Source organism: Notolabrus celidotus, chromosome 3 (genome assembly GCF_009762535.1).
Source record: "Notolabrus celidotus isolate fNotCel1 chromosome 3, fNotCel1.pri, whole genome shotgun sequence".
Lineage (NCBI taxonomy): Eukaryota > Metazoa > Chordata > Actinopteri > Labriformes > Labridae > Notolabrus > Notolabrus celidotus.
Window position 1 is genome coordinate 33,846,254 of NC_048274.1, and position 21,694 is coordinate 33,867,947.

At 40.4% G+C, this 21,694-nt stretch overlaps 2 protein-coding genes across 3 annotated transcripts; one reads left to right on the plus strand and one right to left on the minus strand.

Moving 5' to 3' along the window:
- The first annotated feature begins 1,150 nt into the window (after window positions 1-1,150).
- LOC117810529 (KH homology domain-containing protein 4-like) lies at window positions 1,151-11,650 on the plus strand. The gene is made up of 14 exons (XM_034680409.1): window positions 1,151-1,490; window positions 3,410-3,662; window positions 3,756-3,875; window positions 4,010-4,092; window positions 4,212-4,264; window positions 4,410-4,606; window positions 5,101-5,309; window positions 5,906-5,966; window positions 6,242-6,299; window positions 7,233-7,468; window positions 8,661-8,765; window positions 9,525-9,745; window positions 9,831-9,949; window positions 10,338-11,650. Exons 1-14 carry the CDS (start codon window positions 1,462-1,464, stop codon window positions 10,466-10,468), a joined length of 1,875 nt encoding a protein of 624 aa, XP_034536300.1. The 5' UTR covers window positions 1,151-1,461; the 3' UTR covers window positions 10,469-11,650.
- On the minus strand, window positions 11,440-21,444 carry LOC117810527 (fibronectin type III and SPRY domain-containing protein 2). 2 transcript variants are annotated; one of them, XM_034680408.1, is made up of 13 exons: window positions 21,134-21,444; window positions 20,543-20,808; window positions 20,183-20,278; window positions 19,680-19,913; window positions 19,492-19,514; window positions 16,472-16,593; window positions 15,245-15,409; window positions 14,977-15,111; window positions 14,708-14,861; window positions 13,978-14,111; window positions 13,389-13,521; window positions 13,134-13,310; window positions 11,440-12,055 (listed from the first exon to the last, which is right to left on the minus strand). In XM_034680408.1, the coding sequence occupies exons 2-13, from the start codon at window positions 20,795-20,797 to the stop codon at window positions 11,806-11,808; spliced, it is 1,878 nt and encodes a 625-aa protein (XP_034536299.1). In that variant the 5' UTR covers window positions 20,798-20,808; window positions 21,134-21,444; the 3' UTR covers window positions 11,440-11,805. The 2 variants fall into 2 exon arrangements, with proteins under 2 accessions (XP_034536299.1, XP_034536298.1); XM_034680407.1 differs by having other exon boundaries at window positions 21,047-21,443.
- Window positions 21,445-21,694: the final 250 nt, after the last annotated feature.

Here is a 21,694-nt window from a genome sequence, read left to right on the forward strand (position 1 = left end):
TCAGTGACGTCACCCATCTGTTTCTGAAGCACTGTTTGGAGGCGAATCTGCGGCGGCTGCCATAGTGCTGCTGTCGAGCGATTGTGAGGTAAAGAAGCGGGCTTTGAGCCTCCTAGCCAACAGCTACAATGTTCCCGCCTTGCAATCAAGTCAGCTGTGCCTCTCATTGGAAGACTCTTAATCTCAATGTCTTTGAAATTGCCGCATTAGAAAAAAATTCACCCCCGTACAGTGTGTGCCGATCAAGAAATGAGCTATCCAGACTACACTCATCTTTTGTAACAGGCTGTAAACATGTTTATTTCTGCTGTAAAGATCTTTTTTTTTAATTGGTGTGTATGTGGTTTCCAGTACTTCCGTGGCCAACCTCTTAGGCGGATCCTTGATGAACTGCAGTTTTTTTCCGCATTGGACTCATATTTATGGACCGGAGGTTGCCGCTTGGTCCTGACATGATAGATATACACAAAATACATGTAGGTCATTCCCAGTGGTGTCATACGGGTAGGGGGGTGCTATAGAGCCAATTTTGAGCATAGATTGTGTAAATAATGGACATAGTATTGGAAATGCGGAACTCAACCAAACTTAATGTGACGTAAAGAGGTTTGAGCCTCCTAGCCAACAGCTATGTGTTCCTGTCGAGGAGTCAAGTCAGTCATGTCCTTATTTGGGCAAAAACTGGTAATCTTAATATCTTCTGAACCGTCCCATTAGAAACAAATTCACCCCCGTACAGTGTGTGCTGATAGAGAAATTAGCTACAGTACATAGAGCCCAGTCGTTTTTGAACCAGGCTGTAAACATGTTTATTAATGCTGTAAAGATCGTCTTCTTTGAATTGGTGTGTATGTGGTTTCCGGTGTTTCAGCAGCCAGCCTCAAGCGGACTCTCGATGAATTACAGTTTACAACACTTCTGCATGGGCTTCATCGTTTGAGACCAGAGGTTGCCGCTTGGTTCATACCTACACTGCGAATCACCAAAGCCTGACATATAATTCAAATGCTGCACTTCCTATTTGGTTAAGACCATGACCATAATATACTTTTTTGTAAGTCCTGACATGATAAATATACACAAAACGCATGTAGGTCGTTCTCAGTGGTGTCATACGGGTAGGGGGCGCTATAGAGCACATTTTGAGAAACAAATATTTAAAATTTAGAATATCAAAACTTCACTCTGGTCAGAATTTGGGCAAAGTTTGGTGAATTTTATGAGGCATGCAACTTTAGGATTCATTGCGTCAACCAAAGAAGATAGAATAAAAATCCTAATGTTTAAAGAGGGCCTCTCTCGGGCCCTGATTAAAGGCTGATCCACTTCCTCAGCGTCAGACTTTGCGACGAGTCGTCAGAAGAACTCGCCCAGCAGACAGCAGACCGATGGCTGCCGTCGCTCAGTGTTCAATTTACTAGAAGTTGCTTTTATTTACTGCAGATTCAGCGGACTGGTGCTATGTCTTCGGGAATGACTGGGCAAACACCGTAAGTCTTTATTTGTTTTCATGTTTATGTACTTATGTTTTAATTTCAGATTGTGAAACAACCAAAGGGTTAGCTTTAGCATCAGCTCGCGTAGATGGTCGTGGCCTGCTAATCGTAAATGTTAGCTTGTATGTTCTCCCTGTGTGGTTACAGTTATCTCAGCTCACTTTAGTGTACACTATGGAATATTTGAACGCGTTATTTCAATCACTATATGAACTAACGATGTTGTAAAATATAAAAGACCCCACATGTTAGTAAAGTTGATGCTTCAATAAGCTAGCAGATAGATTTAGCTGCTTTAGCTACTTTAGCTTAGCCAACGATATAAAGCCTCGTTAAATGAACTCATCTCCTGTTAACTTCTAAATATAAAGTGTGTTAGCTGTATTAAACACAGATCATTAAGTGCCTGTCAAAAACCCAGTTTGATCCAGTAACACTCCGGAACGATTCGAACGCTGTTAGCATGCGGCTAAAATAAACAGATCGCGCCTTTGGTGTCTGATATGAAGCTGATGATGATGATGAAGACTGTCGATATGTTGGCACATATTGTGTAAAAGTATTTCTAGCCAATTCATACAGGGACAGACTGATTGAGTGCGCTTGATTACTCGCTTCAAGATTTAACTTGTTTCTAAGTGAAAGTTCTCCTTCACCCTCAGTCAGCTCACAGAGTTACACCAAGCAACATACTTTAAGGCAGGGGATCCCAAACTTTTCAGCCCGCGACCCCCAAAATATAGGTGCCAAAGACTCGCGACCCCCACTCTGCCTGAAAGTGATTAAATGTGTCTTCATTTAGCTTCGAAATGACTCTACCTATATGAGCATGTGTTTGTGTTTCATGTGCCGAAATGAATTAATCAACTGCTACTGATGCTTTGGATAATGAACTGTTCACTTACTCTAAACTTAGGAGTCATCTGGCAAAAAGAAAGACAGAAAACTCATTACACTTTATATTTTCAAGGTTTTATTTCAAGCTCTGCTACTATTTTTGTCTATTTTTTTTACTATAAAGGGTAAAATGTACTATTTTTAGATACTTTTTGTCATTCAACTTTTTATTGCATTTTTTTCAGTAATTCTTTGTTTACCTCAAGTTAACAAATTATATATTTAATACAAAATAATAATAATAATCATAATAATAATGATAATACAAATAATAAATAAATGCAAATAATTAACAGTACATATTTTGAAAGGAAGATAAAAATGAGAAAACAGGGTAAATAAACAAGAAATCTTAATATTGTAATAAACATTTTTAGATAACTTAAAAATAAACATCCTGGAAGACATCTCACGACCCCCCATTTGTGTCATGTGATCCCCCAGTGGGCCCCGACCCACACTTTGGGAACCCCTGCTTTAAGGTACAGAAGGAGCCTTTCAATCTCTAAGATGTTGCACCTTTCATCTGAATTTAATTGATAATCGATATTAGACTGGATCATTTGCCGCAGGGAGGAGTTTTTACTGGCGATGAAACAGACTGTAATAAATCAGGATGTCTCTATATGGCCGACAAAAGTGAACAACAATATCAGGATGTATGATTAGCTATAGTCATTTTCAGTTACTGTTACTGCAGGGTAAGTGTCCCACACAGTTATTAACAGTACACGGCAGAATAAAACATATATATATCCCCTACCACAAAGATGCATAGTGACTGAGATGACTGTAAAAAGAACACGCATTTCTTCTTTAGCAAATACATCGTATGCTTGGACCGGACAGGCTTGTTAAAAGGACTAGACAGATTGCTTTGTCCACAGGGGCATGAAACTCTGAACAAAGTTCAGGAGCTTTTCAGTGATTTGGTCCTTCAGTATATTTTCTGATAACTGTGGTTTGATGGATCTACCATATGTATGCTGTTTTTAACTGTTTGTTTTTCATCCTAGGTGCCTAACAAGCCGATGGGATCAGCCAGCGCAACCCAAACAGAATGTAGATGTAAGCCAGCAGCGGAGTAGTGAAAATGCAGCCCGCCCTGTGTCCTTGCCAGGGGTCCCTTCAAACAGCAGTGTTCCTCAGCCAGGAGACAAGCCAGCAGCTCCTGGAGGAGTTGAAATGGCTGCAGCCATGGCTGCTAAAATAAATGCCATGTTAATGGCAAAGGGGAAGCTACTGACTCCTCCACCCTTACTTGCAAAGGTACACATTATTTTAAAATCTAGACAACAGTTTGTAATATATCTAGACATGCAGGGCTGGCCAGTCTAGGTTTTCATTTTGAATGTCTTTTAGACTCCTTCAAGTGGGCCTGCACAAACCGCAACAGAGGAGATGGTGGTCACAGAAGTTGATATAAATGATGTACCACTCAATTCCAGAGACCTTCTTACAAAAGGAAAAACACAGGAGGAGGTTAGTGGCAGTATTGTATTTGACATGAGGGAAGTAGGTAGAAATGTTGAAAAGCACTCGTTATCAGCTTTAGATAAACGTTCTCTAAATATTCCTCTAATGTCTTAATCCAATTTCCTCTGACCTTTCTCCAGATCCGACAGTGTAGTGGAGCAGTTGTCTCAACGAAAGGTCATTATATCTCTGAAAATGACAGGGGGAAAGGAGGAGGAGGAGGGTATGCTCTTACATTCTGACTTTGATGAAGAATTTTGGCTCAGGGAAAATAGTTTTATTCATATAAGAGTGCAGAGGTTCTTGAATGTCTGTAACATGTCTGATTTGTTTTGTTTTTAGAAACAGACCGTTGTACTTGCATGTCCAGGGAAAGAACCAAGATCAGGTCAACAGTAAGTAGTGCTTTTCCATCTGCATGATGTGCAGCCTATCTTCATGTGTAATTCACAGATGCACAGAGAAGATGAGCACTTTTTGTGCCAAATTGATGAAGAATGGGTGATGCATCAACATTGTTTGACTTCTCTATAACATCAGAAGCTGTAATGAGGATAAAAGAGATAATCTCCGAGGATGTGTTGAGGGCCTCTGCAGCGTCGGGAGGACAACAGGTGCCCATAATGCCGGCACTCACACTCTACCCTCAGCCTCCTCGCCCCGTCATCTCCACATCTGCACCCAACAGCAACACAACGTCAGGCCAGGGGCATCGACCTGCAGCTCCTCATTCAGGGGTAGGTAGATGTGACGTGTGTTAAGATTCACACATCCACTGATGGTGGTGAAGCCTCTTTAGTTTACTGTGGGTTCTTATGTTTCCACACTAGGATTTGAAGTAGAGGTTTAACCCATGAACTTTACATTGTAACACTGTCTTCATGCCTTTGTAACGTAGTACATGTTCAGATCTGTTTAAAGACGCTAAGTTTGAACACACATCGACTATGCAGCTCAGATCATTTGGATTTAGTGTTGTCTTTCTGTGGCTTTTCATTCTGTGAGAGTCTGAGTTTAATGATTGGAGGTAAAGAAAGTGAGGCAAATGAAGACCATGTTGCCTTCACTGATACTCACCTCCCAAATTAAGTAGCAGAGAGAACATCCAAGTCAACAGGGAAAAGCCTTGGATCGCTGCATCTGCTTACAAAGCTGTTCTGCCTCTAAATGTTTGTGAAAATAATCAACATACGCAGGACAAAATAGTGACTCATGTTTCCTTTACCTTCAGAGTTTTGTGCACACAAAGATTTTTGTGGGTTTGGACCAGGCGCTGCCCTCATTCAATGTGAATGAGAAGGTTGAGGGTCCAGGAGGGACTTACCTAAGTCACATCCAGACAGAGACGGGGGCTCGAGTCTTTCTCAGGGGAAAAACTTCTGGATACATCGAACAAGCATCAAAGCGGGAGTCCTTTGAGCCTCTCTATGTTTACATCAGGTATGTTTGTGACAAACGCTCACCTTTACTCAAACTTGAATAAAATATTAGTGCCCTAATATGATTCAGAATGCAATTTAAAGTGTGATTTTCCTGGTAGCTTTAAAAGCAAACTACTTCAAGTTGAGAGACTGGAAGATTAAATAATGGTTTTGCACAACCAAACATGACCTTCCCCCTGTCTTCTCTGTAAGGTATTTGTGGCAGTCATGACATTAGACCTGGTTTCCTGTTCAATCGGGTGACAAAAGGCAGTTATCATTTGGAAAGGGAAACCAAAGTGCAGCATGAAAAACTTCCCTTCTACCAACATATATTTTAGCCTTTGAACTTTCTTAAAGTTAAGGAATCTTATTGTCTCAGTCTTAATGGGACATGACTTTACATACTCTGTGTAGTGAAATTAGTTGTCTATATCAGAGAAATCAACCCAAATTTAAGTGCACATTCATTGGTTACACTTTTGGTTCTTTTGTGTTTGAAACAGCTTCGTAAGAGCCGGAGTCTAGCTTACTAATTCATAAACCTCCTTTTCTTTTTCTTTTATTTCTGTTCTCAATCTGTTTCATCATAATTAACCTCCCTTTGTGTTGCAGCCACCCAAATGCATCTGGATTGGAGGCAGCGAAGAAACTCACAGAGAGCCTGCTTGAAACTGTAAGTTCATGACTTACTGGTGGAGTTGAGCTGTACTAAATGAATATCAAAGGAGGTTTAAGAAAGTGAAACTATTAAGGCTTATGGTTTTCACTGATACCCACCTCCTAAAGTCAAAGTGGTAGCGTGAACCACCTGATCTCCAGATATAGGTTTTGAGTGCTCTGCACCTACCCACAAAACAACTGAACTATAAAATGAATACAATGTAAGATCACAGTGTCGTATTGGATCGTCACCAGACTCCTCACTGAGTTTCTTCTCTCATTCTGCAGGTGAGAGCTGAACACGGCCGCATGGTGTCGGTGTACACAGCCACAGGCTCGACTCAATGTAAGTATACTTTTACAACTTCTGAACAATTCCAGGGCGACCAACCAGGGTGACATTACCTTTTATTTTAGATCAAAAACAACAACAAGCAGCCAGTTTCTTTCATACAAATCAAATGGATGTTCCACTTCTATTCCTGCTTACAAGCAGTAATAAATACTCTGATTAACCCGAGCCTTCCAGACTGCTGGCTTGCGGGTTTGTCTGCAAGAAAAAGAGCTGACTGTAAAGGCACCAGACTTGTTTCTTGAAATTCTGGACTGACATTTAGATTCTTGTCACTCTGTAATCATGACAAAGTATGCTCCTAAACGTAATAACACATTTTCATATCCTGCTTCATATTCATATGATGCAACATGTAGCCTGATTGAAGAGATCTATTTGGAAAGTGCTTTTTATTCAGTCTGCTATATTCTGCCATGTTTAAGTCCTGCTAACTTCAACTTAATTACTGTGCATCTTTTTTAATTTTAATTTTATTGTTTGTTTTTTAACATCTGAGGTGCCTTCTTAACCAGCCTTCAGCATAATGGTGCCATTTTAAGAATTAGGATTATAATTTGCAGTATCTCTGGATTATTAACTGATTAAAGGAATGTTAAAATTCAGGTTATTTAACTCGAAATTCAATTTTTAAAGAAGTACTGTTCAGTCATTCGTATTCACCAGCATAGTCCGTATTGCTTTAGATTTTAAAACGATTGTATTAATTTTAATAAAGCTAACGGAATTATGATTAAGAGTTAGGCAATCTTTAGTGACCAAATCTAAGAACCAGCTGACCCCCTTTTTAAAATGCTAATCAACTTTTTCTGGACTTTCTGTAGTGGCTCAACATTAGGTTGAAACTATAGGCCGCAGTTATCAGAACACCGTAATCAATTCATTTGATATATGTTATTAACTTCACGCTCTATACTTTCATTTCAGCATACCCAGCACATGGATTTCCTCCTAATAGCAATTACTCTACCCAGGGGTCCTGGTATAACTACCCAGCAAATGGGTATGCTGGCGGCTATTCAGCGTACCCAGGAGCCGGTGGTTATTGGAGTAATGCAAATGGTCCCCCAAGTCATTCTAACATGTCGACAAACCCTCCATCTTCTCAGGCAATGGTTCAGTATCCAGTGTGTCCTAGGAAACCACATCCCTATCTCGTCCAGGTAACTATCAAAGATAAAGCTGGCCATGCGTGATTGCATTCCGCAGTAATCTTTCATGCACTTAGACAGCTAAATGATATCATAACGTGACAGCCTTATATTTGATCTCGTCAGCGGTGATATGGCATTTTTTATTTAATCATCTTAAATAGGAATGCACCGAAAAATTCGGCCCCCGAAAGACTTTAATCGTTGAAATAACACGGCCAAAACAGAATGGTGTGATGACGCAAGCAAAAACACGGCCAGTACGCGCTCGTCTGGATACGGGCCAACATGTCTGCATCTGTTCTTTCTTTAATTGCCACACTAAAGTGTCTTCTAAGCAAAGAGGTTGAGACAGACCACGGAGTGAAAACAATGAAAAGTCCACTCTTAGAGTCTGTCAGCACACGTTTCACTGAGATCTATTCAAATCCTCTGCACTTCATTGCGACTGTACTTGATCCACTTTATAAAGATCATTACTTGGATGTGGGAATAAAGCAGCACGCATGAGAAATGATCCAGGCCACAATGGATGGGGAAAACCCGCTTAGAGGTGGAGAAGCGCACAGCACAGGAAGGAGAACAGAGCGCATAAAAAAGGACTCGTCTTTGAACCAGATAAGGGGCATGCTCCCTCGCTGTCTGATATGTTCAATGAGATCCTTGATTTTAGGGAGGTTAGTTCACAGTCAGAGCCAGAAATGCAATGGTAGGGGAGACCGGGGACAGTTGTGACATCTCTGTCTATAACTTTGAGCTCTTTTAACCCAGTGTGTTCAAACTGCTATACAAACTAGCTTCAAGTGTCTGCTAATAAATGGCCTAGAAAATGCCTGTGCAACACGAACAGAAAATGCCTGACCTAATCTCAAATCCAAGGAGTGAAATGTTAAAACTGTCCCCGGTCTCCCTACTAATAATTGGCATAATAATTTATTTCGGTGTTTCGGTTTTCGGCCTTGGTTTTCTCATTTTTAGTTTTCGGTTTCGGCCAAGAATTTTCATTTCGGTGCATCCCTAATCTTAATACATTTATTGTTAATTAATACTTCACTAGTGTGCCTCTTTAGGACAGAACTACTTAATGTGGGGATCCATATTAAAGTGTTATCAATAAACCGTATGTTAGTAGGCCTTTTAGGAGATCTTTTTTTCAAATTGGGCTGCAGCATCAGTGCATTGTGTTGGTTTTCCTCCACTGAAGGATCCTGGCAGCAGTGAGAAAGTGGAAGCTGAAGAGTCTTTAAACCCCGTGCCGGAATCAGGAAGTCCCAAACGTCATTTCCAGGAGGGGGCCAAAGAGGAACAGGTTAGTGTTTCACTGGAGGATGATTGAGGGTTTCACTTCCTTGGCATTAAAATTGAGGGAGCATGGATGAGTTCTGTCATCACAGCTCAACTTTGAAATGCAAGAATTACGATGGTTTACTCAGGATCAGTGTTGCAGGAGTTTTTTTTTTCAGCTTTCTTGTTTGTTTTTTGGTGGTTTACAACTTTAGTAGTCAGTTGGATTAGTCACATTTTACCACCCTTAATTAAATTGACTGTTTTAACAAAGTCAAGCATTGTTTGGGATTACGGCCATGGGTTTGAGCTGCGTCAATGAGTGATAGAAAGTTACTTAACTGGATTTTTTGACAAAACATTCCCAGAAGGACTCGATGCTCTTACAAAGTAATGTGTTCAAATAGAACCTGCTGCCTGTCTATATCTGGCACAGCTGAGCACAGGTTGGACTGCCGCTCAGAGTTCTGCTGCAGTGAAATGGATTTGCAAGGCTCATGGTTTCAGCATTTCTAGGACTTTTCCAAGAACTAGGTTCACACTAGTTCACATTTTTTTTTGCCCTGTGTATTTGAGGTCCCTGGTAATGAGTGATAATAAGCTACTCTTGGTTGAGTTCTAAGACTTCTTTATACAGCAAACAGGTTTAGTCTACAGTTTTTGTTTTAGAAAACATACAATAACTGTTTATTTGAGCCTTTGAGTATTTGAAATAGTCTCCAAAAGGCCATTAAATTTTTTTACCTGTGATTGAAACTTCTATGCTTTGCACTTCTCTGTGTAGCCTGCCAGCAGATCGCCAGAGAGTCCTGCTCATCGGGAGTCTGCTCATCGGGAGTCTGCTCATCGGGAAACTGCTCATCGGGAGTCTGCTCATCGGGAAGCTGCTCATCGGGAGTCTGCTCATCGGGAAACTGCTCATCGGGAGTCTGCTCATCGGGAAACTGCTCATCGGGAGTCTGCACCTCCTGCCTCCAACGTTGGAGAGACAAAAGTACCAGAAAGGTCCGTAAACAGATCTCATGTTCCTTGGATGTTGTTCTTCATGAATCCATCTGGTGTAGATTTACATGTTTATTTTTAAATTCAGGGTTCTGATGCCTCCACCACCACCTCCCTTTGTGGCTCCTCCCCCTGTTGCACGCAAAAGGACGAGGGACGCTGTGACAGAAGATCCAGCCAGTCCACCCATCAGCACCGTGTCTATGGGTATGCACTTCCTGATTCTGTAGAGTTGTCTGTTGCATAAAATGGCATCTCCCCCCATGGAGCTATGGGGGAGGAGCGGAGACCTGTGTGAACCTCTCAGCTGGTAGAACCCACTAACATGCCCTTCTTGTATATGTTCTTTGTCTTTCCCTTGTTTTCTCTCTCAACATGTGTCCCTGGACCTGCCTGTAATGGATGTGTGCTCTGCTGCCGTTTCATTTGATATCTTCCCTCCTCTGGTGGCGGATCGACCCAAAATCATCGCTAACTTGGGGCTCCTCAATGGGTTTACTTTTGTTTCTATTCCCTCTCTGTCACCCCCCCCCCCCCCCCTCATTTCTCTTCTCTACTTTTCCCTCGCTCTTTTTTTTTTCTTGTGCTCTTACAGGTGTCCACGAGGAAGTGCACGAGAAGAAGTCCAAAGTGGACGCAGACGCATCAGGGTTAGTACCCTACGGAGGAGATTCCTCTGACGAAGAGGAGGAGAGGACTCGCAGTAGTAAGACAGATAACTCATAACCCCTGCCCTCCCCAGGATACCCACACACCCAAAGTCTCTTCACTCAGTACATCACACAAGTTCTCAAACCCAGTAAAAGAAAAAATCCACCCCTCCATCATCATACACTGTTGTTAGACTGTACCAGTGTTTTGCAGTGTTTTAACCCTCTTACTACTCATCATGTGTACGTTACTGCTGAGCATTTTTCAACCAACGTATATTTTTATTTTTGCTTTGATCTAAACTGACAGAAATGGAGATCATCTCCTCTGGGCATTCCTCTAAAATGTCTGTCTCTTAATGTACAGACTTTCTATTTTAGGACCTTAAACACAATCGACCAATCTTTATACACTGACGGACTGACAATCTCTACACAGCAGTAATGTGAAGCACAGATTATTTGTAGTAAAGTGGCTGAAGTTGCAAAACAACACTGGTATGGTCTTCCTCTTATCACCGCTTTCTAATATTTGATGCAACCCAAAGACTTTTTCTTTTTTCTGTCTTGTTGTAGGATTTTGCTTTTCATGCTTTGTGTATTATCTTCATGGATCTCAAAGAATGCCACTCACACAGTGGATGTGAACTAGTTTGCATTAGTCAAAGGTAGGCATATTTAAATATATGTCTGGTGAAAAAGAACGTGTAAATATAGTCTGTCATTAAGTTTACATCATTGAGTCTCTGTTTGTAACATCATCCCTGTCAATGCTACAATGTCATGGCTACAGGACCACGACATGGTTTTAGGGCACATTGGTGTTTTGCTTCCTTGTGTAATCGCTGCCGCCTTTACAAAAACCCTTTTTGAATTGTTTATGGTCTTACTCCAAACTGTGCACTTAGACATTTCTTAATCAGCTCAGAATACTTCAGTTTAAAAAAAATGTTCCCCTATTAAAAAAAAAAAAAGCAAGTTTTAACAGTGTGGAGATATTCAGGGTGGATTTTTCCTTTTTAAGATGTGAATACAATTGTATAAAAGTTCATTTTAAACACTTTATTTCATTCTTCAAAGCACCTTCTGCTTTTCAAAAACAAGCCCGTATTATTTTTTGGATTGAAACACTTGGTCTGCTGCAGGCTCTGATGAGATAAATACATATTGTAAAATTCAATGAAACTTTTTCTTATCTTGGAAAATGGTGTATGCCTGTTCCCATGGAATATTATAATAAAAGCAACTGAAAATCCTTCATTGTCTAGTTCTCACACATTTTATACCACTGTGCACGGTCAGCAGATATTTGACTTTGAATCAACACAATGTTTACGTTCATGAAGATGACGCTGAGACCTTTGGACCTCCTGGGCTTAATCTCCCATTCATCTTCAATGTGATATCTGGTGTTTAGATAAATGTGTACTCAGGAGCTTCTATGGCATTGTGTACAGTTAGAGCTCCTGGGTTGTCCAGGCTAAAGCAGGGGTGCACGTAATTTCTGAAGTGGGATTGAAAGGTGTGCAGGTGTTGTTCCAGATCCACATTAAAGAAGGACAGAGTCCCCCGGTCGTAGTCGAGGGCCACTCCTATCCTCACCGGGTTCACTGTAATCCTCAGGTCAGGACTGCAGCCGTTGTGCAGGAACTCATATTTATGCCTAGAGAAAGAAAGGAGGAATCGTACAGAAGTTCTAAATGTACAACTTCTTAGTTTGGTCATTTCAGTGTCAGTCCTGATCAGTGAAGCAGACGCTGCAGCAGGATTGTGATTGCTGCATATTCAAAGGGAGAGGTATGATTGTTAAATTACACAGAGGAGGAATATTTACATAGATGCCAGCAATGAACAACACATTCAGGGTTTGTGTGATATACAGCTCTGATTCCATTTATGTGACAACTCAGGATTGGTTGCCATAGCAACACTATAAAACTAACAGATATTCAACCAAGGGCTCTACCACTTTCTATGAGCTAAGCTTTGCACAGAGCAGACGCACCTCTTTTTTTGCTTAGAATAGGGAAATTTCTGGTGGCTAAAATTAGACATGGCCTATTTACTAGGAACTGCAGTAGAAGTCCCTCCAGAGCATCAGCAGGCTAATGTCTATCTGATAGACTGCAACATCTGCAGTTGTTAGGTGGAGGGCTGGGTGTTGCAGTCTTGTAAACATGATGGTTTGTCCGCAACATGCAGTAATAAGAAGTATACTTCAAAAGGGCAAAGGGCTGCAAACTAAGGTAATTGCAATCAAGGGTAAATTTAATCAGGGCGCTGGTGGCCTAGCGGTCTAAGCGCCCCACATACAGAGGCTACGGTCCACGCCCCAGGGGTCACCGGTTTGACTCCCGGCCGCGACCATTTCCTGCATGTCTTCCCCCACTCTCTACTCCCCACATTTCCTGTCTCTCTTCAGCTATCCAATCTAATAAAGGAGAAAAGCCCAAAAATATAACGTATAAAGTAAATTTAATTATACATCTGATCATTCTCAATGATGTCTGAAAATGGTAAAATTTCTGTCAAATTTTATCTATCAAATAATATTAATAGAAGAAAGTAATTCATAAAATATAAAAACAAATACAATGAAAATAATGATAATAATGTGTAATAATAACAATAACAATGATAATAATAATAACAACAACAATAATAATAGAGACCCTGAACCAAATGTAAAGGCTTATGATATCCACACTGTTAGGATCTTTACAGAGGTTGTGCATTGTTACCTGGTTGGCGTGAGAATGTGTCTCATACACCAGGAAGTGTTGTTGGCTCCGAGGTACGAGTTTCTCTCCGTGTCCTCGTACGCTACTCCAATCCTAAATTCAGTCCCATCATCGACCTCGACTTCCCAGTAATGTCTGCCTCGCACTGGGATCAGATCGCCCAAGACAGCTACACACCTGGACACACACAAACACTGTTATTCGACATCTACACTATCCACCCTCAGTCACACCAGTAAGCGTTTTATACACTACCTGGCAAAGGTGTTATCATCTAAGGCCATAGCACTGATGGGCAGCTCCTCGTCTCCATAAAACATGGTGAACCCATCTTCAGAGATGGACAGACAAGGGTGGGCAGTGTACTCCAAGAGATGGAAGAATGTACCTGCACAGGTAAGCACACATTGTTCATCCTTATGTCTTTATTAAAATGCAAAAAGCAGCCCGCACGTTTACTGAGGTCCTCTCCGTACACACAAAACTTGTTGGTGCACTTGTACTGAAGTATCTCTGCTTGATGCTACTTTACAGTTAGTGATGTCCCAATAAGGAGCTGCACAGTGGTGACTAAGCTATTTATTAAAACTTAAGATGTAATTACTTCCTTTTATGGTCAAAAGATTAGTAATCATGGTGCTGATGTGCCAGCTGACCAAATAACACCCACAGAATACGTTTACTTAATAATTAAAGTATGTTTTGTTATTAATATTTATGTACTTCTGAAGTGCAGACGTTATGAATCAGTGTTGGTACTCTTCCTCAGGTAGATGACAGGAAACAATCTTTGATCACAGACCAAGGGTAAAAAACAAACATCCTGATCCATGCTGCTCCTCACCTGTTGTAGAGACAGTAACAACGTCACTCCTGTCACTGGGCCCACCGATGTTGACCGCTCTCACAGATATGAGGTAACGCCGTCCTGGCTGCAGCTGAATCAGACACTGGCAGGTGGGCACAGCTACTATAGACCTGTGGGATGAAATAGAGGGACCAGCTGACATCACATCCTTTGCAAACCAGATTAAAACACCATGACAAAAAAATGTTTTATATTATGTTTTTATTTCTTTGAACAGACAAAAGAAACATCTTGTTTCAAAACCTGCTGCAGTGAAATCACTTCCCCCTCATCTCCCACCATCCCACATAAAGAATATGGATGAATGGATTGAGATTTCTCTAAAGTGACCGGGTAAGAAGTATTAATGTGAGGACAGTATTCAGGCTCAGGCGAACAATGCTGCAGGAGCTGGGGCTAAGAATAGATTTTCTGGGGCAGAGTGAATCTTGATTCAGCAGCTCTATAACCATGGGACTTAGAAATGCTTGGTAAGCACTAACGCATACTTGTTTGTGGCTGTACTGAAGCAGCTTTATTAAAGCACAAATATCATGGGGCTCTGCTCCCTTTGAAGCTCTGCATATTCTATGGAGCATGTTAACTTTAATTAGACAAATTGAGCTTAATCTGTGTGTTTGAACTCTTTAACTATATGAGAAATCCAGATAAAGCAGAACTAAATGTTTCTTTGTTCTCTGTTGTAAGTTATTAACGCAGGTCTTACTCTGTAACGCCGCTCTGTGTGCCATCGGTACCCATCTCGCTGAGCTCCACGATGTAAGAGTCCACAGGGTTGGTGTTTCCTGACTCCCAGCGGATCAGAGTGGCCTCTGGGCAGCTGGTGCACTCCCTCTGCTTGATCACTGGAGGTGATGGCACTAGAAAGATGAGTTAAGAATTTCTGAGATGTTTTCCACAACATCAGTTATTTAGATGCCAACAAAATAAAACTGAAAGTTGTGACAGGCTCACCCTGTTGCAGGAGAGTATTACCTGTCATGTATAAGGCCTTCTCGCTTGCCGGGCTGATCCCTGTAGTGTTTGTAGCCGTCACCCAGAGTTCATACTGAGCATTGGGCAGCAGATTGGTCACAGTGCAGTGGGTCTCTTTCACTTTTACTTTGCTCTCTGAAAAACAAGCACATATTTCTCTGAGGCTGTACTGATCAAAATCACAAGTTTTTCTCCTCACTAACTCCTATTTCAACAGTAGATGGTGTTATCATGCAGTGTGAATGTGCAGGCATAGTCTCTGTTGTACCATGTGCTGCACAGGTGCTGTCTGCTGGTGTGTCCTCCAGCACTGGTCTGTAGTAAAGCTCGTAGTACTCCACAGTGTCGTCTGAGAACAGGCTCCAGCAGACACGCAGCGATGTCTGGGTAGCAGAGTTAGCCATCTGAGGGTTGATCACTGGGGCAGATGGAGCTGTTTTTATAGAGGAGAGACTTCAGCTGTATGGTTTTGTTATTATCTCACAACATAAATAAGACTCAAATAATTATAGAGGAGTGTTGCATGAAAAGTCTTACTGCTTAATGGTACTTAGGGCCAACGCAGACACATTTGTGCTTTTCATAGTTATACATTTTATCCATACAAGGAGTCTTTGCTTGGGATTACACTCCTATACCAAGAGTCCAAGTTGTGATGGCCACAGAGAAGATATAGGATATTGTTTACTATTAGATTGTGAAGCCCTTTGAGGCACATTTCATATAAAAATAAAATTCATTTTGACTTGATTTTATTGAGCTCTCTTAGTCTCATGCCATGATTGTGTAAGTCCATCTAAAGAAACAAAAATCAGAGTTGAGATCCCTTTAGGTTTTGGAATGCTCAGCCAATAAAGCTCCCTGTGATGGAAAACAAAGATGAAACAATGACAGATACTCATAAATAGATGAAGCCATGCTATATAGGGAAGCAGCAGCAAAGAGGATTTACACAATTAACATGGCAACTAGATTCAGTTTCAAACCAAATGTGAAATATAGTTACAATGTCCTGTTCTGTCTCTGAAGATGTGGCTTTGAATTATGACCATACAAGTGTTATTACAGTACATTGTTATGTCACAGTAAGTTTGTCCTTACGAAATGCCTTTTCTTCTTCTTATTTGTCACAGTAATTTTATATATATATATATAGAGATATATAGAGATATATATATATAGATATATATATAGATATATTTTAAACACATGGGAGAAAAACACATCTGTAGCCAGCATAGATGCATTGAAATGGTCACTTTGATATTGAATTTTCTATTCACTGCACCTAAATGTGTTACATCACAAACCAGACCAGTGAGATCAAATCTGAAAATATGTGATGCACTGATATGAGCTCTGATGACAGCTAAATAAGTTTGGCTTATGGTTTCTATTGATGAATACTTGTAAAAGCTAGTATATTTGAGCTGTACCATCACAGTCATTGACTGATAGTCGGGCGATGAACTCAAAATGTTTTTTCAAATCAGACCTGGAACCACGTTGATAGAGTCCATCATGGTTTTAACATCAGACAGGTCAGCCTGCGGTATGTTAAATTCCAGATGTGTTTTCAAAGCGAGGTCCGTCTCCTCTTTGGCAAACTCCTCGATTCTAGAGAAGAGCAACAAACAATCAATCTCTATTTGTATAACACCAAATCACAACAAAGGTTATCTCAAGACGCTTTACAAACAAAGCAGGTCTAGTCCATACTCTGTGTTAAATTATTAACACAGACCCAACGTCAAGACAGGATAAGATCTAGTCCCATTTTACTGACAAGACTCAATCTTATCTCATCTTAATCCACCATGGGCAGAGCACTTTGCAGAAACCTCCAGCAGGACCAGACTCATGTTAGACAGACCTCTGCCTTGACCAACAACAACAACAGGAAAAAAACAAACAAGAATTTCATACTGAGATTTGACATTGGGGTGAAGCACCTTGTATCAAGACAATTAGGGGAGAACGGGGTTGGTTGTCACACGGGTTGGTTGGCACACTCGTTATATCTTGCCACCAGAGGGCGCTGTCTCTCAAATTGGGGTATGGACATTTCAAGAATTAGAATCAGAGCTCACCTACATAGGCTGTTTCCGAAATCGCCTACTATACTAGCAGTACGTACTGATTTGTCCAAAATTCAGTATGTAGTATGTAGTATGAGAACAAGAGCAAAATCTGCAGTATGCCAAAACTCCCCGGATGTCTACTGATTCGGAAAAATATCTCAGCATGCATCGGACCAGTCTGCCTTGCGTACTGTTTCCCATAATGCACAGCGCTCGTTCTGCTTTTTCTTTTTCCTCATTTTTTGATGGGGGGAAATCCGTTTTTGGGTGCTGTGAAAGTTATCAAATTACATATAAACTACTTCCTAACTTTTTAAATCATAAATGGATGCTAAATAAGCATTTTATTTATCGGCTTCGCCGTTGTTTACTTCCACTTTCTGAAACCGGATATCCAGCGAAGTCTGGCCCAGCATGCTGCATGACAGATCGAACAGAACAGTCATACTACATACTAAATTCAAACGCAGTATGTAGTAGGCAATACCTACTGCCTACTACATTAGTAAGTAGTATGTAGCAGGCCATTTCGGAAACAGCCCTCGTCTTCTCTGGAGTAAGACAGCTGAACTTGAGGTGAGAGGACTTTTTGTGTTTTTCATGTCAAATTGTAAATATTCAGCTCCTCAGTATTTTTCTTCAAGGCTTTTAAACGATGGGTTTATAACAAAACAAGTGTTACCCTTACAAAGTGTGAGGGGAAAGCTATAGTTTAGATTTGTATTTGCTAGCTAACTAGTTGTTACATGGTTGTTAGCCTTGATGCTAGCAAAAAAATCCAGTTGGGGTTGGTCATCACATTCTCTTCAGGGTTGGTTGTCACATGTAACAACCAACCCCTATGTTGGCAAAATCCTGCATGGTGAAATGAGTTGGAGTGCGCAGACCCTACATGTGCCATCACTGTAACTCAGACAGTGACTGCATGTAGCCTAGTTGAGTAGGCCATTATTGTTCAGCCTATTTGTTTTGTTCTTTATGTTGTTATATAGGCTGGCCTGAAGATGTGTTTCCTGTTCATGGTCCTTGCTCATTTCATGTTAAAATGCATTAAGTTATGTAGGCCTATCACTTGTCAGTGCAATTAAACATTGAAATTTAGTTCTTCCTTCTTGCCTTTTTTAAAATATTTTTCCCATTAAAATACCATTGTGACAACCAAACCCATAGTGTGTGACAACCAACCCTATAGTGTGTGACAACCAATCCCTGTGATGGGGTTGGTTGTCACAATGTGTCAGAGTGTCTTTGGTAGTTATTTGCCTCTTTGTTACAATGAGTTAGAAAATGAGAGGGACACACATGTCAAGCCAACACCTTAAGCTTCAATTTAATGTAGGAATGACTATTGAAAGATGTTTTGATGATGAGCAATCATCAAAACAGTAAAAAGTGTGACAACCAACCCCATTCTCCACTATATTGATCAATGAGAACATTTTCAGTTATGGTCCACCTTTTAGCATTACCTGGAGGCAATCTGTGCAGTGGTAATGGAGACTATCCCTTTGTTGTGAAAACAGCTATCTCAGTGTTCTGTCAAAAGCTAGTAAATGGACCATGAATGAGGATTTTGTGAAACTGTCAACGTAAGTTCTGTACTCAACATACATATTCAACATGTTTGGCCTTAAATTAAGTATTTCCAACTCATTCCACTTTATATGTTTACTTCAAAACATATCAGAGGAAAATAGTTTTCCCTCCACTGCAATTATCTGAAAGCTTTGGTCTCTTTTCAGATCCCAGCATTCCTCATTATTCAATGAAAACCATTCAACTCCAGCTTTGGTGATGTAGGATTTTTCTTTTAAACTGAGGCTTTGAGTGTTTGTTGCTATATGGTGTTACAAAATGTCTATCATACAAAATAAACAATATTAAAATGAGCCAGACAACAGAACGGTTTTGCTGAGCACATGACAATAGGAGCATTTGGAGTTTGTGGTTTTCAAAGGACAGGGACACATCAGACATGAAATAATCTTGTAAATGAAGGTCCATTTCATTAGACTTAACTACCCTATGGTATAAAAGCATATTAAAACTAGTACTAAAGATAAAAAACTGAAGCGGATAAATGCAATATACTCATTGAAACAGCACTAATTTAATCCTAAAACATCACACACAACTTTTAAACAGTGACACAGTGAGTATCTACTTCTGTTTATAATACTAGCCTACTTTTAGATTTTGAATGCAGTAGGCACTAAAGGGTTGTTGTTTTCTTTTACAGTGAATCAACCCTTTAAGTTAACAAAAGGATCCAAATATTTCCTCTACCACAATTCTAATTCATGTTAGTATCATATTACCAAATAATGTTGTTCATAAACTAAACAAAAACACTCAGTCACACTGTGACACACCATGCCCGATTAATAGTCGCTCTGCAGTCAGTGCAGTGTCACACCATGCAACTCAAAATTACCTTTCAATGGTGGGCATGACTGTCTGTCAATAAATTCCAAAAGACAACAATGAGAAACAGTAAAAGATGTAGAGTAGTTGCTTAATTGTCATGTTAACCAGCCAAGGTGTTTTCTTTCTAAATGAGCGCAAAATTATCAAATGTAATCTCCATATTTTGACTGGCTGGAATAAAAGACACAAGAACACCTTCAGGAAAAGCCTCTTGTCGTTGCAGCGGTAGATCTCCTGGGCCTTCTCGATGAGCTCCTTGGAAGCATCCATTGCGTGGCCACAAGCCAGCAGCTGCCTGTACAGGGCCTCCAGCTTCCCCTTCTTCTCCTCCTCTAGTCCAGCAGCTCTCTCATCACATCTCTGAGACAACGTCTGCAGCACGTCGTTGTAGTGCTGCTCCAAGTGCTGCTCCTGACGGCCAAAATTCTCCTGTGGACACATTCATACAATTTAAAGGCAAACATTTGTTATTTATCCCCAAAAATATGGAAGGCAGGAAAAAATGGGGAGAGTGTGAAAAGGGGCCAGTGACTTAAATGGATGCGTGTCATCACGGAGTTCAGAACATCCTGAGTGTCAGATATATAAATACAATATCAAAAAAGTATTCCCAAATGCTCACACAGACCTAGAATATACATTTTTTAAATACACATTCTGTTTTACTAAAGAATAAGTCATCTGAGTGTGCCATTTACCTCCACAGTGAGAAAGATTTCCTCCAGGTGACCTGCAAAGCTCTCCATCTCAGCAACCTTTCCTTGTAACCGATTCCTGATTGTGACAATTTCACTCTGAAAATGATTAGGGCTCTTTTTATTTAACCATTTTTTAAACTCAAAAAGGTTACAACATATTTTTCTGCCTGTAATCAAGTGGACAAATGTGAAGTTTTCTTGAATACCTTTTAAAAATAGAAATGGCTTGATCCTGTCTCTCTATTTTTCTAACAAATTCTATTTAGTAAAGTGATTTGGATCCTATTTGATTGAACAGATGAAATGAGAAAATATGGAGGTATGAAATATTGTTCTAAAGCTAAGTGTATGTGTCCCCACCTCTGCTCCTTCGTCCTTAAATACGTCATCTTCATCATTTCCATCCTCTGCACCAGTGGGAGATGGAGGGTTATCCTCACAGGGCTCAAAGTGAAGGGACTCATTTGTATCAACAGAAAACCGCTGGAAGGTGGAAACGTCTCTGGTTGTCCTCCCTCCTCTGTCCATTGTGGTTGACTCTCTGCTCAGACCCTGGTGCTCAGCTTCTTCTGCAATAGTCCCAAGTCTTTCCACTCTGATTTCATACAGGTCCATGAGGAGAATGACTTAAGGGGATATAAAGACCATTATGAGAAAAGTTCAATTTGATGAAGCTCTCTACTAACTACCAATCAATAGTTCAACAAATCAGAGTTAGATTTAAAAATCATGCATCAAATCACGACTAAACAGTGTACACACAACAGACTAGGAGACCTGAAAAGACTGATAATGCATGTTGTCTGTGCAGTACATCAAAAATTCAGTTATTAAAAGAAGATGAGAAGTAAATGGCAAATTTACCTGGAAAACGTAAACCAGCCTGTTCTAAACAACCATTTCAGGCCTACATTGGTGTCGGCAAGTAAGTGTAAGCGGTCCAAACCTCACACAGAAACTGGGACAGAAATAGATGGGACTTGGACTGCTCAGATGTCAGAGGTATGCCAAACGTTCATGCAGGAAGGTATTTGTTGTGTGAACACAGCAGACAACGAAGAAGAGTTCTGTTAACACTGTACAAAGTAAACTTGAAAGTAGTGCCAGTTTTGATTTAAGCATGATTCAATCCTTGATAGAGATGTGGAAGGGGAAATCCCCGAAAACATGTGATTTAAAGGTCAAAGTTGACAACATTACCAGGGACATTATGGTGCCTCCAAGGCCCCTCGTACATTTCGATAAAGCAAAGTATTTTATTAAGAAATAATGGAAATATGACCTAGCCAGCACGTTTAGTAACTCGATCATTAATATTAGAAGTGGCTTCACATAAAATTTCACTTTAACATTATGATAAAGCAATATTGACCCGTTTTCCAACAAGAAAGTTATGTTTCAGGAATTGCATCACAGAAGTGCTGCTTTACTCGATTTCGTAGCATGGTAGCAAGAGTGAAAAATCAAAATGGGCTTCTTTTGTCTCCTTTAAATCATATTGGACTTTAAAAC

What these genes read in the sequence shown, in the direction of transcription:
- LOC117810529 (XM_034680409.1), top strand. Translation starts at nt 1,462, where the DNA reads ATGTCTTCGGGAATGACTGGGCAAACACC. An exon ending in CAGAGAGCCTGCTTGAAACT is followed by an intron (nt 5,967 to 6,241) that starts GTAAGTTCATGA and finishes CTCATTCTGCAG; the next exon opens with GTGAGAGCTGAACACGGCCG. An exon ending in GAGACAAAAGTACCAGAAAG is followed by an intron (nt 9,746 to 9,830) that starts GTCCGTAAACAG and finishes TTTTAAATTCAG; the next exon opens with GGTTCTGATGCCTCCACCAC.
- LOC117810527 (XM_034680408.1), bottom strand. Translation starts at nt 20,797, where the DNA reads ATGGACCTGTATGAAATCAGAGTGGAAAGACTTGGGACTATTGCAGAA. An exon ending in ACACAGAGCGGCGTTACAGA is followed by an intron (nt 14,112 to 14,707) that starts GTAAGACCTGCG and finishes TTCATCCCACAG; the next exon opens with GTCTATAGTAGCTGTGCCCA. An exon ending in GATGATAACACCTTTGCCAG is followed by an intron (nt 13,311 to 13,388) that starts GTAGTGTATAAA and finishes GTGTGTGTCCAG; the next exon opens with GTGTGTAGCTGTCTTGGGCG.